At 39.1% G+C, this 16,032-nt stretch overlaps 4 protein-coding genes across 5 annotated transcripts in view; 1 reads left to right on the forward strand and 3 right to left on the reverse strand.

Annotated features, from left to right (window-relative positions):
- The window catches only part of slc5a9 (solute carrier family 5 member 9), a 7,771-nt gene extending 3,829 nt beyond the window's left edge, over window positions 1-3,942 (reverse strand). The window contains exons 1-8 of the mRNA XM_087176704.1: window positions 3,793-3,942; window positions 2,795-2,913; window positions 2,386-2,457; window positions 1,719-1,823; window positions 1,102-1,266; window positions 870-975; window positions 327-407; window positions 4-53 (exon numbers count right to left, since the gene is read on the reverse strand). Coding sequence (XP_087032830.1) covers window positions 4-53; window positions 327-407; window positions 870-975; window positions 1,102-1,266; window positions 1,719-1,823; window positions 2,386-2,457; window positions 2,795-2,913; window positions 3,793-3,814 — 720 coding nt within the window. The 5' untranslated portion in view covers window positions 3,815-3,942. The remainder of the gene's footprint in view (window positions 1-3; window positions 54-326; window positions 408-869; window positions 976-1,101; window positions 1,267-1,718; window positions 1,824-2,385; window positions 2,458-2,794; window positions 2,914-3,792) is intronic.
- Window positions 3,943-5,080: 1,138 nt separating this feature from the next.
- ndufa11 (NADH:ubiquinone oxidoreductase subunit A11) lies at window positions 5,081-8,641 on the reverse strand. Its single transcript, XM_023416539.2, has 4 exons — window positions 8,503-8,641; window positions 7,452-7,544; window positions 6,096-6,218; window positions 5,081-5,272 (listed from the first exon to the last, which is right to left on the reverse strand). Exons 1-4 carry the CDS (start codon window positions 8,579-8,581, stop codon window positions 5,160-5,162), a joined length of 408 nt encoding a protein of 135 aa, XP_023272307.1. The 5' UTR covers window positions 8,582-8,641; the 3' UTR covers window positions 5,081-5,159.
- A 580-nt stretch (window positions 8,642-9,221) lies between these two features.
- On the reverse strand, window positions 9,222-16,002 carry mrpl55 (mitochondrial ribosomal protein L55). 2 transcript variants are annotated; one of them, XM_023416538.2, is made up of 4 exons: window positions 15,980-16,002; window positions 10,836-10,956; window positions 10,304-10,529; window positions 9,222-9,677 (listed from the first exon to the last, which is right to left on the reverse strand). In XM_023416538.2, exons 2-4 carry the CDS (start codon window positions 10,901-10,903, stop codon window positions 9,528-9,530), a joined length of 444 nt encoding a protein of 147 aa, XP_023272306.1. In that variant the 5' UTR covers window positions 10,904-10,956; window positions 15,980-16,002; the 3' UTR covers window positions 9,222-9,527. The 2 variants fall into 2 exon arrangements, with proteins under 2 accessions (XP_023272306.1, XP_023272305.1); XM_023416537.2 differs by lacking the exon at window positions 15,980-16,002 and having other exon boundaries at window positions 10,836-11,147.
- On the forward strand, window positions 11,646-14,726 carry tmco1 (transmembrane and coiled-coil domains 1). Its single transcript, XM_023416535.2, has 7 exons — window positions 11,646-11,863; window positions 12,842-12,919; window positions 13,007-13,066; window positions 13,221-13,267; window positions 13,536-13,603; window positions 13,847-13,991; window positions 14,282-14,726. The coding sequence occupies exons 1-7, from the start codon at window positions 11,794-11,796 to the stop codon at window positions 14,378-14,380; spliced, it is 567 nt and encodes a 188-aa protein (XP_023272303.1). The 5' UTR covers window positions 11,646-11,793; the 3' UTR covers window positions 14,381-14,726.
- Window positions 16,003-16,032: the final 30 nt, after the last annotated feature.

Genomic DNA, 16,032 nt, shown 5'->3' on the forward strand with positions numbered 1-16,032 from the left:
AGCTGACATATATTGGGTCATGAGGCCCTCGTACCAGCCAACTTTGGAGAATGCTGGAAAAATGTGCAAAAAACACACACACACACTTTACTATCAATGAATGAATTTGCAATGAATAGGTATTTTCTGTGAGACATTTGACATGAAAATGTTCACTCAACAAAAGTCATACAAAACATTTTCAGTTTTAGTTATCTGAACAAGAGTCCACGCAGAAATCTTTCTTTTCACAAAGTCTATGTCCAGCATGTTATTGATTGTGTGTGTGTGTGTGTGTGTGTGTGTGTGTGTGTGTGTGTGTGTGTGTGTGTGTGTGCGCACCCTACCTATGAACATTAGTGCAAAGGCTCCCCCAACCATGATCACAGTCTGGAGCGCATCAGTGTAGATCACTGCTGCCAAACCACCTATATCACACACAGACACACACACACAAGACAGACAGATACACACATTTACGTTACTGTGTACAGCAGCATTCAACAAGGAGCTGGCATTATGCTTTTTTTTTAGGTTAATATGTCTGGAGAAACAAGCTAATAATAACTGTTAATAATAAGAACATCCATAGGCAGGATAAAGAACGGAGACTGCGCCAGAGCCAGAAAAGTAGCTACATCCATGAAAGTAGTGACAGAACATGGATGAGATGAAGACAATTATACAGGCTGCTGTACGTTTACTTTCAGAAATAAAAACTCTTGGCTAAACTGACATATCAACAAAAAAGCAGGAAGGACACGACACACTCGCTCCTGATTGGTTACAAAGTCAGAATGAAAAAAGTAAAACCAAAAGGACATTTATTTTTCTCTATTTATGAGAATGGATTATAGGAAGGACAAAGAAGTGTGTGTGTGTGTGTTTACCTGCCACAGTGTAAGCAGCAGTGACCACCAGCAGTATACCTGTGGACAGATAGAGATCCCAGCCCAACGACACCTGGATGAACAATGCCCCCGAAAAGATATCTGTCTGGGTAACACACACACACACGTACACATTTTTTTTCCTATCCTGGTTTGTATTTCATTCATGTCACTTTGAATAAAAGAATCTGCCAAATGAACACATGTAAACATGTAAGTGTGCACGTCTTACAGATATTTTGGTGAAAATGTAGAGGATGAGTGACAGAACAGACATGTATATGCGTATCCTCTGGCCTCCAAAGCGCTTGGCGAGGTATTCGGGCATGGTCACCACACCAGCAGAGATGTAGACAGGAATAAAGATCCAACCCAGTGCCACCAGGACCCACGCCGCCTACACAAACACACACACACACACTCTCGGGTGAGTGTTGTCTGGTATTGTAGGGTCTTTCCTGTATTGCTAATACATTGAATGCAGTACACAAAGGATGACACTACACAAATCACCCTCTTTACTGTAATAAAATACACATCCCAAGCAACTAGTACAGTTGGATCAATCATTGAGAGATGGAAAGAATAAATCTGCCAAGCACAAGGCATCCTCCAAAACTGACTGAGTGTGCAAGAAGAAGAAGACAAGCGAGGGAAGTCACCAACAGACCCATGGCGACTGTTGCCGCCAGAAGACGATCAGAGATCAGAGACTCCTGAAGTGAGTTAGAAGAAGGTTCTGTGGTCTGATGAGACCGAGATTGAGCTATTTGGCTATCGGGCTAAACGCCACGGTTGGTGAAAGCACGACACTGCACATCATGTAAAGTCCTGGACCGTGTTTCTTACATTCCATTCAAATCCTCCAACAGCGATGCCTCCTGCTGCTCCTGTTCCTGCTAGACCGATAAACAAACCACTGCCAACATTGCTGGACATCAGTGAGGCTCCGATCTGTAAACACATGCAGATAATACACAATAACAGCACAGGTTTATATTAAACAAACTGAGTTTTTGCTTTTGACAGACTCAATCTGGATATAAATCTATTCCTCAGAGGCTCTCCCTGACATCTTCTGTAGATCATTTAATAGTATTTTGTGTCACATATTATTATTGAGGGGCAGTGAGAATGTGTGGACAGTGAAAGTCAATATGTCATGTATTAAAGTTTAGAATAATAAAACTTATTTAGTGAAATTGGCACATATAGTTTGGTCCCTTTTTCTTACCTATTTATAAATAATTATTTTGTTATTTATGCTGCTCCTAAAGCTTAAGGCTGAACTTCTGCACTAAAACATACTAATACTGACTGACTATTGACTATGTCAGAATATCTGTTCTGTAATGTTACAGTGGGTTTAAGAGAAGCAACACGTAACTATTGAGTACATGGACAGGACATGAATGCAGACAAATGAACAGTGCAGTATGTTGGCAGTATATAGCATAACACATTAACATGGAAGTGAGAAGTAAACATCATGCACACCAGCACAACAGGTACTCACAGGCCACCAGGTCATTGAACGACCAGCCAGGAAGTAGCCGCCTACAGTGCTGCGATTGGCTCGTACTGATGACTGCAGGAGAGGCAGAGGTAAAGATCAGACCAGCAGTCACATCAGAATGACTTTACCTAAATACATACTGACTAATTAAAGAATAAGAGCCTAAAGGAGGCAAGCACCTTTAAAGGTGCCCTAGATTATGAAGGAAAAAATTGTAAACTATGTAAAGAAACATTTAGCATGTACAGAGACTTGCAGTCATGTCTTGAAACACTGTCGCCTGTTCATTGAAATATTTCTTCTTTTTCACATAATGAAAAGTGAAGCCTTTCAAAGTTTTTAGGATGCTTTAATAACATTAAAATAATGCTGAATGTGTAACTGTTAAGTGAGTTGAGCCACTTCTTACCCAGATGCCAACCACCATGACAAAGATAAAATACACGACAACCACAGCGATGTCAAGAGCCTCCAAACTGAGACGTGTGACAGGAGGTTCTGCAGTGGTGAACCCAGAGGTACTGCTGCCTGCCAAGCACACAACAGAACATCAATATGGTAAGTAGCATTTTCTTCTCTTCAACACATATCCAACTGTGTCAAAAACAAAAGAAAAATCAAAGTCATCTGTGTTAAATTGTGTCATAAATAGCGTTTGACTTCTTGAGTTGTGGACAAAAATGTTGTTTTCTGAGGTCACAGTGACCTTGATCTTTCACCTTTGACTGACAAAATCTAATCAGTTCATCTTTTAGTCCAAGTAAGCGTTTATATGAAGAAATTCCCTCATGGCGTTACGGATGGAACGATGGACGGACAAGCAGAAAAAAAACATAACATAACTCCTCTGGTCCTGCTGCCAGCACAGAGGCATACAAACGGTTATAGTATACAAGGTCTGTTGTGGATGTGTGGAGATTGGCCTAGACCTGCTGGATAATCCACAGAGGTCTCCGACTCTCGTCCATTATATTGGGGCGATGGCAGAGGTCCAAGAGGCGGGGTTCTCAAAGGTTTCAAAACATTGACAAATGTGATTGAAACTATCTGCATACTGTAGATAGCACAAGGGATAAATGGGATAACATGTTGGGTGAACTGACCCCTCACGATGTGTTTTAGTGCCTTGCATGAACAGGCACTAAAGATAAATCACTGCTACAGCACCGATACTTCATTTCTTTTTCCTTATTATACACATCGGCAAATCGGTAAAATGAAAAACGAAAAATGATTATTAGACTGTTGAAGTGAAAAGCTCAAAAGAGTTGCCCGTCCCTGTTAACTTTTTGAATTAGCTGTTTTTTAAAATTTTGTTCCATTACATACTTCTTATTTATAGCTTGTATCTCAACTTCCCCCATTATCCCTAAAACCCTATAAAACTGAGTGAAGGAAGGTTCAGACCTGTAGTGAGACTGCCAGACATGTTTATTCCAATCTTGCAGATCGTGTTGACTTCTTAAAAACACACTCGGTCTTCCAGCGTTTCCCCTATTTATTTGGTTCCTCTGACTCTGACAGAGTAAGTCTGTCCTGCTAGTAAACATAAGAGAGGTATGTGAATCTGTTTAGACAGACTTTAGCTTAATTATTAATCACTTTGTTACTGAGATGGTCAAACTTCACAGGGAAGCAATAATCCCTTGGCAAAGACTCACATACATACCATCATTTAAAAAGCGCCCACAGTTCGGTACAGTATGCAGTTTGAATCCACATTTAATTGGTCAATGCTACACTGCTCAGTGGCAGTTGCAAAAGTAATATGCTGCTCCTGTATTCTACTCAGACTTGTATAGGTAAGTTCATCTACATGAAGTGTTAAGGAAAGCGAGTATGTACGAGAGCTGGTATCAGCAGCAGCTAAGTCACATGGTTTGTAGTTCTGAACAATATATATATTAAAAAATGTATAATTGACCAGACACATTAGCTCAAAATGCAGTTTTAAAACCAACAAATCACTGTCCCTGTCTCTATCCTCTGTGTGCCATGCAGATCTGTGATTTACACAAGGTGTTCACTCACAGGAAGCGCACGCACGTACATACGCGCACGCACGCACGCACGCGCACACACACGCACACACACACACACACACACACACACACACGCACACACGCACACATTACATTGAGTTACATTAATTTCCTGGAGACGTACTTTAATCTTAACTACTACTTGCCAAACCCTAACTCTTCACATTAACATTTAATGATTCACATTATTGGGACTTGCTTTTTGTCCCCATAAGGAAAACAAGTCTCCATAATGTGATGTAAACAGATTTAGGTTCCCACAACATTAATAACACACTCACTCTCTCTCTCACACACACACACACACACACACACACACACACACACACACACACACACAGAGCTGGTTTCTATTGGAGCACTCCAGGTAGCACATCCAGGCTTCTGAAACCAGGAAGTAATGTTTACATGTGCAACTCATAACTGAAATACTATGAAAACTCAATCTTAATCAGAATGCCAGTGCACATATAAATAGGATATTTGTGAAAAAATAACTAAACAGGAAAATTCAAACTACAACTTAAGTGTAAATTTCAAGATTCTTTAACTTCCCCAAATAATTTTTTTGACCTCCCCAAGCTATGACACTCCTAGAAATACTGAGTATTGTTTTCCACAACTAAGATGAAATCAAGTGAACTGACTCAGAGTTTATTTTGTCATTGTCAATAACTTTATTACATGAACTCTTTGTACAACATATAGTAAATCTTACAGCCATCTTCCGCCTCAAAGTTCGGGTGGTCCAGCTATCTTCCATCCCTCCATCTTGCCGACTTTTGTGAAGAAAGCCAGGGTTCCCAGACCCAGACACGCCGATGTACCCGTCATAGCACTATGGGCTGAGGATGTAGACACACACAGAGAAGACAATCTGGCTTAATTTACGTAAGTTGTTAGCATAATTTTTACACATCACATGCATCTGTGGAATCACACACCTTTTAACTCCTGAGTAGTAAAATAGTATCCTCCACCACCCAGAAAAAATCTCGTCTGTCAAAATACAGATTTATGGTCTGAATCGATTTACAGTCCACAGAGAATTGGACAAGAAGCAGCAACAACACAGCTGGGACAAACTACAAAAAGATGCAGGCTAGTTTGCAAAAGAGAGTGCAAGGAAGAGACGCAGGGATGAATGAGCTGTATTCACCAATTGAGACATCTTTGTTCACTCAAGTGTCATTCTGAGGAGGCGTCAAGTTACACAAGATGCACAGCTATTTAACTGTCCTATAATGTCTAGGAATAGTTAAGCAACAGAAGCAAGAAAAACCTCTGACATCTGACGACTGCTGCTCCAACACTGATCAAAGATCTAGTTCAGTGTCAAGCTGTCACATCAGACAATTTATTAAAATATGTTTATTAGTTGAATGAATGGACATGAGGGAGCAATGAAACCAATTATAAATGTTCTAAATAAAAGCAATAGCCTCGTTACATAGCGAAAGACTGCAGGTAGAGTAAGTCTGATGTCCTTTCCAGACCATATTACAGAGCCAAAAATGGCAGTATATTTTTAGTGAATGAACCTATAGTCGCCTGAATGGAAAATTAAAGAAAAAAAAAAAGAAAAGCCCGGAAGAGTGAGTTTGGGTGGATGCAGAATTGGCTGAATAAAAAGCACCCAGTATTTCCACTGTGAAGTCTGATACTTACTTCTGGCTCCCAGGAAGATGCCAGAGGCACAGCCTCCAATGAAGTAATTCAGTGGGTCATCTGGAGCTTCACGAGCCTGAGCACTGAGACACGTTGCCATGCCAAATATGGCTCCCATGGTGGCTGGTACAACAAAAACAGACATCCATATCAGCATTACACAATTTGATGCAATCATTCAGAGCAATTTGTGGATTTCATAAGTCACTACATCAGCTCATTTAAACCAAACAGTCTGAGTCACATGACTGAGATTTGGCCAGTGACATAGTCAACATTGCTCTGGCTCTGTACTCCAGTGCTTTGGATGTAAAATGAAAAAAATGATAGAGCCAAGCAACCAAGGAGTTTTAGGGTTAAAGTGGAATATTCTTGACTGGGCAAGTTACTCCCCTCACCTCAATCCATAACATTTCTGCAATAACTGAAGTGGCTGCAGAACAGACCTGACAAGAGCCCTAGCGGGGTTAGATACAAAGCGTCTCAGGAGGGTTTGCAACCAAATATTATTATATTATGCATTTCTTTTTCTGTCTTTATTTTAAATTCCTACACTTCAGATATGGCTCAAATGAAAACTTAATGATGGCGTTTATCCTTAGTGCACCTGGACAGTAAATTGAACTGGTCCCTGAACACGGGTGCCATCTACTGAAAGGGCAGAGCCGGCTCTTTTTCCTCAGGTGGCTCAGGTCCTTTGACATCTGCAGTGAAATGCTGCACATGTTTTGGGGCAGCAGCATGTCCGACATGAACACAAGGAGACTGGACAAGCTGGTCAAAAATGCTGGGTCTGTGATCTGGGTCGAGTCTGGACTCACTCAGGGCTGTCATAGAGAGATGCATGCAATATAAGATGGAGGCTATCTTGGACAATACCAACCATTTTTTGCACAACACTCTAGCAGGAAAGAGAAGCAGCTGCAGCTGCAACAAATGTCTCATCTCCCTGCAGAACAGAGAGGTTCAGGAGATCCTTTGTTCCCACTGCCATCAGGCTATACAACACCTCAGCCAAAGGAAGTGGGCAAATTTAATTATTATTGTTTATCTATTATTAACTGTTTTTATTATTATTAACAATGAGCAAATAATTGACAATTGACACATGAATTTCCCCTCGAGGATAAATAAAGTATCTATCCATCCATATATCTATCTATTGCTTGTTTCATTTTGCACTCAATGTGCTGGACACAAGAACAGAAACAACAAAAAAAGAAAATCAGTGTTTCCCACAAAATTTAATTCTATTTCTGGCAGTAGCTGAGCAGAGGTGGGGTGGAGGTTTCTGTGGAAAACACTGCTGGACCTTGCAACTGTTAAGTTGTGGACTGTGATAATATGAAAATTTACCCATGGTAACAGTTGTGCTGGTGGCCCTCTGTAGTGCTACCAATGCAGAATCAGGCTGGAATGCCACGATGTGATAGGCTGAACCAACCAGGCCTGAAAACACACACAAAGACACACATTAACAAACTTGAAATCAACAATAAGTCACACAAGGCTGACTATGGAATCTTTTGTTTTAGATATGGTCACACTGAATAGTGTCCCGTAGTAGTGAGTACCAAAGCTATTGAAACTCAAAGTTGTTGTTCTGAATTCTTAGTCCTTATCTGATCTTAAGGTCTAAGGACTGAGTGGCACATGCCACAGATTGTAAAGCCCCTTACGGCAAATCTGTGATATTTGACTTAAATATAAAATTTGACTTGACGGTGCCAAACGGGGCTTAAACCTACAGGTTCATTTGAATGTTAATGTCTGCTCACTCACTGTACATTGATATTTTTGACAAACAATAACATAATAGGTATTTCAATGTGTAAACTACAAATATTATTAGACAATTAAAATTATTATTAGAGAATTACAGAATCAAGAAACTACACTTCACCTGGTGACTGTGCTCTCTCCGGAGATATGCAGAGTTCAGTACTCCATTTCAAACCGTATTCAAATATCAGACTGGTATTAGTTTTGGTGGCAACTGTCCATAAATTAATTCAGTCAAATATTTAAACTTGAGATGTCAAACTGTCTAAAACAATCTTTAGTTTACCTACACAACACCAGCGCTAGTATGTGTTGTTGTCTCCTTCTTAGCGGCAACAAACGTACTACTGGTTGAGGAAAGCATACATTGGCTTGTGGCTTTAAGAAAACACTGACTGCAAAAACGCACAAGTCAAATTCGAGCTAATAAAACAAAATTCATTTAGCTTAGTGTCTGAATTATAATGTGAAAGCAGCTTGTTTCAAACCAATCCTGGGCTAACATGCTAGCTCAAACGCGTTAGCACTAGCTAAAACAATAACGCTAATCCAATACGCAACACCGCAACAATATGCATCTATAGCCAGCTAGACTCGGGGTGGTTTTATTAATGCTGATATTTACCCAAAGCTGTGCCCAGTTTGGTAGTTATCCATGTTTTCCCGATGCAGTCCGTGCCCTCTGGTAGGTCCCAGTACCCCATTTTCGTACTTAGCAAGGACACTGTGGACAGTGGAATTCTCGCGAGAAACGTATTCCTCGTATGTTTCTGTTGTCTGACAACCCCGTCTATGACACATTACCGCCACCTACTGGAATGGAGTGTGAAGCAGTAGAAAAGCACTGGAAAGTGTGATCAACCGGTTTCTTAACTAAGATAGATTAATATTTGACTCTGTAACAATGAAACGTTGTAATATTACATTACTTGCTTTGCTTCCTTCAGTCAATTAGTTTCCTGTACTCATTAAGTGTAGTGAAAACACTTTAACTGATTCTGGTTTATGCGTTGATGTGTGAAACTGAGCACTGTATGTTCTAACCTTACATGAATAATGATTTCCCATTTCTGCTACCAATATACTGCCTATGTCTTGTAAGTACGTTTCCTGTTTCACTATCACCACAGTAGTACTGTGTGTACACAGCAGTTTCTCAAATTCCAGGAGGGAACAGAAAATCTCTATAAAAATCAATGACTATAAATCTGTAAGTCACTACCAACAGGGAGAGTTAACCAGAAGAGTATGTTTTTGAGTGGAGGGTTGTAAGAGTAGAGAGATGACAAGCTGTTGCTTTCTACAATAGTTTTGTGTATTTTATGAAAATTCATCACATGGATACACAGTTTTAAAACAATTTATTAACATTACATTAAGGTTTCCAGCTTTTTAGGGTTATTTACACTTCTTAGAGTAACCCCAGAATCAAAGTAAAACTCAGCCACAGAGTTCCCTCCTGCAACACACGGTGTTCAGGCAGTCACCCTGCCATACAAGTGTCATTAGTCTGGGTTTCAGTGTCCTGTTTGAATTTTTTGGAGAAATCCCTTTTTTGGAATGAAAACAACCCAATTTTAACATACTTTATATGGACAAATGGAAGCTTTACATGAGAGCCTGTTTTTTAGGGATTCACATATAAAGAAGTTATTTCTTCTGCCAGAATTGGCTGTATTTGTCAGCTTCGAAGTCATCTTCATAGTGGACTGCCGTCTCTGTTTGCTTCTTCCTGACCTCTCTCTTTTTCTGCCGAGCTCGACGCTCCTCTTCAGACAGACTGGATAGAATGACTGGCATCTTTCAAAACACACAAAGAGACAACATTAAAGTGATGATGGTATGTCACTCTAGTTCTAGTGGCATATGTCAATTCTGAGTGATATTTCACAGATTTATTTTGGCACTTCTAAACAGTGTCACTCATGTTTCACTGCCATATACCACTCCTCACAGGTATATATACCGATTCTTACATTCTGACATATGCCCCTGCTTATTATGATTTGCTGACACTATGCAAATTATAGATGGCTTCTTGCTCTTTTTCACTGGTAGATACCTCTGTCCACTGATATGCAGGTCAGCAGGTCACTTTTTTAATCTCAGCACTGCTGTAAATTTATTGGAGCGCAATGCTAGAAATAAAATGCTGGAGTCCCCTTTAAAGGCAAACATTGTCTACAACTCTCATTTTCTGCACTTGTTTAAATGAAGACAACTGGTATTTTTATCTCATGTCATCATGTGTCTATTCTGATGCTGCTCCAGCTCCTGAACAAATTTCTATTAACAAAACTAATAATAAAACCCTTATTGAAAACTGAATTTATTCCAGTGAGACCTTTGATTTGCATATATCACAAATCAGTGGTTGAGAAACTCTGTATGGAAACCGCAAAGCGTGAAGGAGATGAAGTACTAACCGTGAGGATGCGTCTGGGTTCTGTGTATCTGATGTTGATTGTAGATCCATCGGGCCGGACCAGCATCACAGGGTACAGTCTCTCATATTTATACCGATCACAGCGCACGATGGACGTCCTGTTGGAGTTGAGCTGAGCGACGTGAGTGTGGAACAGAGAAGCCATCTGTGCTCGGAGCGGTAACACTGACTGGCATCCTGTCCGCGTGAACACAGGGCAAACACACCTGCACGTACATACACAAGACCACCATTTCCACACACATAAAAATAAACATATTGTAAATATCGGATATACCAGTGACAAACATGGTTAAGGGACATTTATCTCTATTTCTATCATGTAAGTATAGAACTTAAGCAATTCAATATTATACAATGAACAATTCAACATTAGAGTTGGGAGAAATGTTTACATGACCGTGCCTCTTGGTTGATTTACACAATGTTTGAGAGCTAACTAACATGAGCTCTAATTGTCAGTGCTTTGTTTATCAAACATGCATTTCCGGTCATTATTCAACGAGTCTTACCTCGATAACAGACTCCGAGGAGCACAGAGCTTCATTAGAAACATGTTGGCCGTGAAGAAAATACTCATCCAATATTAGTCTGGTGGTGGTGCAGTCATATGCCCTGAAAGGAAGCACTTCCCTACAGAAGGTCAAACATTGGAGTTCACAGAGTAAGTGTCCGTCTGAAACAAGGTAGAGCGCAGGGTCCGTGCGTGTAAAATATTATTCTCCTGCAGTTGTTCACGTTGTATAATGAAAACTGTCATCTTAAAGGGTATTGCTTAATTTCATTGTCCTATTTGTGCTAAGTGGAAATATGTGTTGACGTTTGTGAGCTCATTCTTCATTAGCCGAAATGCTGTTGACGATTTGCGTGTGTTATTGTCGATTAAATGAAGCCGGAAACAGACACGGCTCGTCTTCAAAATAAAGGTTGCGTGGTTTGGACAAACGTGCTGGCAGTCAATTTAAGGAGAGCTAAGCTGCGGTGGTGGTGGGGAGAGGTGAAGGGGTCGGTTCGATATATGGTTGGCACAGAAAATGTTTAGGGGTTGTTGCACAGATTAACCCAACCAAAATGATTGCAATGCAATCCATCTGTGGTCTTCAGTGAATGAGATGCTGGTCATTTAACTTCTATGTCCATCTTTTTTTATACATTATCTCTCAGTTCACTCACAAAAATGACCTAAATCAAATCAACACTTATATGACCCAGTGTCAATTATAATTAAAACAGGATGTTTTGTTATTAACTGTTGTAAAGTTTTGTATAAAATATTTAATGTTCCGTGTTTGTGGTCGAGCCGGTGAACCGGAAATACTTATCACACAACTGACCTCTTCACCAATGCTGACATAGCTCTGTGGCACTGAGCGTAGGATCAGTGTAATGTGCTCAGGGGACTGTTTCTGATAAACGAAAAATATAGTGTAGTTATTCTCTCTGCCCTCGGATAAGCAGGACATCACCAGCATGAGTACAATGTTTGCAGACACAATTCTGATCGTGTTCATCTCTGTTTGTACGGCACTGTTAGCCGAAGGTGAGTGAAATCTTCCTGACAGATCGTCAAGCGTTTTACTATCGTCCAAGAAACGCATTGAAAAAGTAAATTTGAACACCATTCTTGGTTATATAGCGAGGAATAGCTAACTAACTTTGTTAATATTGCTTAATTGCTTATTATGGTGCTTTTGAGGACGGTAGTTTCCTAGTTAGCCAGTGGATTTCGACAACTAAGATAATGCTATACGTTAGCATCAAGAGAGAAGAGAACTTCCGCTAACATTTTCACAATACAATCCTTTAAGAAACGCTTTTCTCGTCCTCTCAATGTCAGACATTCTCATTAAGGGGAATAGAAATCAAAATTTAAGTTAACATGACTATGATACTGTGGATTTCTACATCTCTTTTATTTAATTATAGTTTCCAAAACAGGGTTCGTTATCTTTGTTTCCTCGTAATCGTCATGTTAAAACTGTAATATAGCTTTGTTAGTGGCATTCAAGTGCTGTGGGAAATTGCAAGTCTTTAAATCCAGCCACCAAATAGCAAACACTGAAGTACAGGATGCAGGATAATTACTAATTGTCTTGTACATTTGAATTTCCAAGAGCATTGATTGTGAATTTATATTTGATTTACATTGGTCTCAGACAAGTACTTGGAAGTTGATCTCCTCTCCTGAAGTCAGACAGGTAGAAACAACTCTAGCGTGTTAGTGTTGCACTTGGAGTTTGTGATATGGATAAAATTCTGACATTGTATGTAATTGTATATTGTGATATCAGTACATGTAATGATATAGTATATTTTCTGGGAAATCTGAAAAACTGTATATTGATGAAATAATGATAAATATCTGCTATAGGGTGATCCAGTAATATCTGAAAAATCTAAGGACAGGAAGAAGTTCTCATAGTTTCGGTCACTCAACACTATGTTGCCCCATAGTGTCAATGGTCCATTAATAGTTTTTGTTTTTATACAAACAAATCTGTTCTGATTTTCTCTGCAGGAATTACTTGGGTTTTAGTGTATCGCACTGAAAAGTACAAGAGGCTAAAGGCTGAAGTGGAAAAGCAAAGCAAAAAACGTAAGTGACACATATGTGAGTCTCATATTATTGTAATTTTTGCTTTGATTGTGTTTATTGTATTCACTGTTGCCTGTTTGATATTAGTTGAGAAGAAAAAGGAAACCATCACAGAGTCTGCAGGACGTCAACAGAAGAAGAAGATCGGTAAGAACTCAGTCAACAAATTGTAATAAGTTGTGTTTAAGAAAACACTGATAAATGGAAGAGGAAGACCTCAACCTACTGCTTTTATGAACAGTCCTTTTTGGCAAAATGACTGTCGCTTGATAAGTGAGCTATGCTTCTGAATGTATTACAGAAAGACAAGAAGAGAAACTGAAAAATAACAACAGAGACCTTTCTATGGTGAGACAACTTGTTAACAATGATTATATAATAGTTAAATCATCAAATTTTTTATTATCATACAAGATGGGATCATGTCTGGGATTGTGTGTTATCATATCATGTCTGCCACCTGTAGTGCAGAATAAATGTTGTATAAGAGCATTAACAGCCTTACCTACACTTGTACATGATCGATAGTAAAAAGTAATATGACATTTGAATGTGTCACTTTTGCCAAATTCCAGTTAAATGTCATCTTGTTTTTAAATTTTACATGTGCTTGTAGGTGCGCATGAAGTCCATGTTTGCCATTGGCTTCTGCTTTACAGCTTTGATGGGCATGTTCAACTCCATGTAAGTCTTGCACACAGTTACATCAGGTCAATATAATATTTTCATGTTTTTATTTCAAAATCAAACAGAATGAATGAAAAGAGAAAAGTCGATGACTGTTAGTCTGTCGGTCACTGAAAGCTCAGAAATTTCTGTTTGCATTTGAGAAAAGTAAATGTTAGATTAGAGCAAATATTGTTTCCTGTAACTGCTTTAAACAAACTGTTAATATCTCACCACTATCTATTTTTTTTTTTTCTTCAGCTTTGATGGAAGAGTAGTGGCCAAGTTGCCATTCGTGCCGCTGTCTTACATCCAGGGACTGTCCCATCGCAACCTACTGGGCGAGGATTACACTGACTGCTCCTTTATCTTCCTTTACATCCTCTGCACCATGTCCATCAGACAGGTAACTTCTACACTTAAAACTTCAGAGCCAGTGTGGGGTCAGTACCTTTTACCATATGTCACTGGACAATTGTGGATTTAATGGGTTGTATTGGAGGGGGCCAGAATTCATTTTGACATTTTGAAAACCAAGAAAGGAACTAAGGAACTATTTAAATATGTGTGTTTTCATCTGCTGTTCCTCAACAGCTGCTCATGCCTTATAAACCTTTTCACATGAACTTTGGACAGACAATTAAGTATCTGTAGTGTGCTCCTTTTCTGAGAGAGTCTTTTGTGTCTTTTGTCCAGAACATCCAGAAGATGCTTGGTCTCGCGCCTTCCAGAGCTGCAACCAAACAGGCTGGAGGCTTCCTGGGGCCTCCTCCTCAGGCAGCTAAGTTTTCCTAATCATCAGACAGGTTCAGTGCACTGCGACTGTGAGGAGTCACGCCTCCCTCATCTGAGCACAGACAGAACTGTTTGTGCTGGAGCAAACGTATTATCTGTTGCAGCTACTGTATCACTACCTTCTGTTTGATGTGTCATTCATTTGTTGTTTATTTAACATTCAGATTGTCTCACTTAGAAATTAGAGGGAGAAAAGTTGTTCTTAATTACATTGATTACCAAAGGATGTCTACATTGTACTCAGCACATGCTGTGCATCGATTTGGGATTTTAATTAATTGGCACAATAACATCTGATCCATTTAGTATTATTGTATGTAATTGTTAATAAAATTTTATGATTACATTTTAGTTGTGTTTTTCATGTTTTACTGGGGTGATGTATTTATTTCAGATATTTTCCTTTTTGTTTTCTCCCACTTTGGAAAGCTCAATTCTTTCTCTCCGCCACCTGAGGTCTTTTTTTTTTACTTACTCAAGAACTTGTTACTTTACTTAGTTAACTTTTTAACCTAGCAGTGCTCTATTTTTTGAAAATACAGGCCTTTTCATAGCACACATTGAGTTTTCATAGTAATAATAAAAAAAAAGCACAGGTGTTAATAACATTTATGAGGTTAGGTTTTATTAGGTTTGAGCAGAACTAAAGTGGTTTAAGAGATGTATATATATATAAAATATGTATATATTTTTGTTTTGTTAAAAGAGTGAATGAAGTTGTGACGGTCTCCGCTGAGACAGAGGAGAGGAGAAGCTACTAGCCCTCTCGCTGTCACTTCTAGTCGCGTTGCTCTCCTCCCCAGTAATGTTAAATTTAGCACCGAAAAAAACATAATAGTGGTCATTTAAATAGCGGTTCATGGGATTTATTAACCGTCAGGGGTCCCTCTGTCCTTTTTTTCACTTTTCTTTTTTGATTTGCTGATCATTTTGGCAAACCTCAAACCTACCAAATGTTTATTAGTTTTCAGGATTTTAACCCTGTAAATGCCAGTTTGAAGACATGTTGCCTCTTGTTTTATTAAAAAAAACAACACAGAATATGAGATATTTCCCACATAATACATGATGGAGGGATGTGACATTGTTTTATATCAGAGTCTTTTATATCAAGACATTTCTCAAAACCAGAATATGATCAGGGTGACTTTTGAACACTGGAAATAAATCATGTACTCATCCCCGCAGTAGCTCCCGTGGCACTCAAAATTTCCCTGGAATTTTCTAGTTACTATTAAATCTTTCTTTCTGTTTTGATATAGAGTTCATGGCAAAATGAATTTGCAGTTGTTGCACTAAATGTGGACAGAAAAGCTGATGAAGCGATTGTATATCTAGAGTCCATGCATGAGGTATAATTCTTCTGCAGTTGTTCACGTTGTTTGATGAAAAATGCCAGTTTAGGGATTATTATCTAATTTCATCGTCTGCTCCACCGAGCAGGATAAACACTGTAGACAATGCATGGCTTAGATAGTGAATGGTTGAGCGGACAATTGTACGAGTCGTTTGTATCGTTGATAAACCATATATTTGTCTCGGTTAAGAAGAATAAAACATTTTTAAAAAAGAGGAAAACAAAAGATTTTTTGCACCGACCTTACGTGTCTCGTCGGGCGAAGGATTAGAGAATGAAGAAGAAAATGTGATAC

The sequence above is a fragment of the Seriola lalandi genome, unplaced genomic scaffold, assembly GCF_002814215.2.
Source record: "Seriola lalandi dorsalis isolate HSWRI2012SDOR001 ecotype SW California unplaced genomic scaffold, Sedor1 jcf7180002054566, whole genome shotgun sequence".
Lineage (NCBI taxonomy): Eukaryota > Metazoa > Chordata > Actinopteri > Carangiformes > Carangidae > Seriola > Seriola lalandi.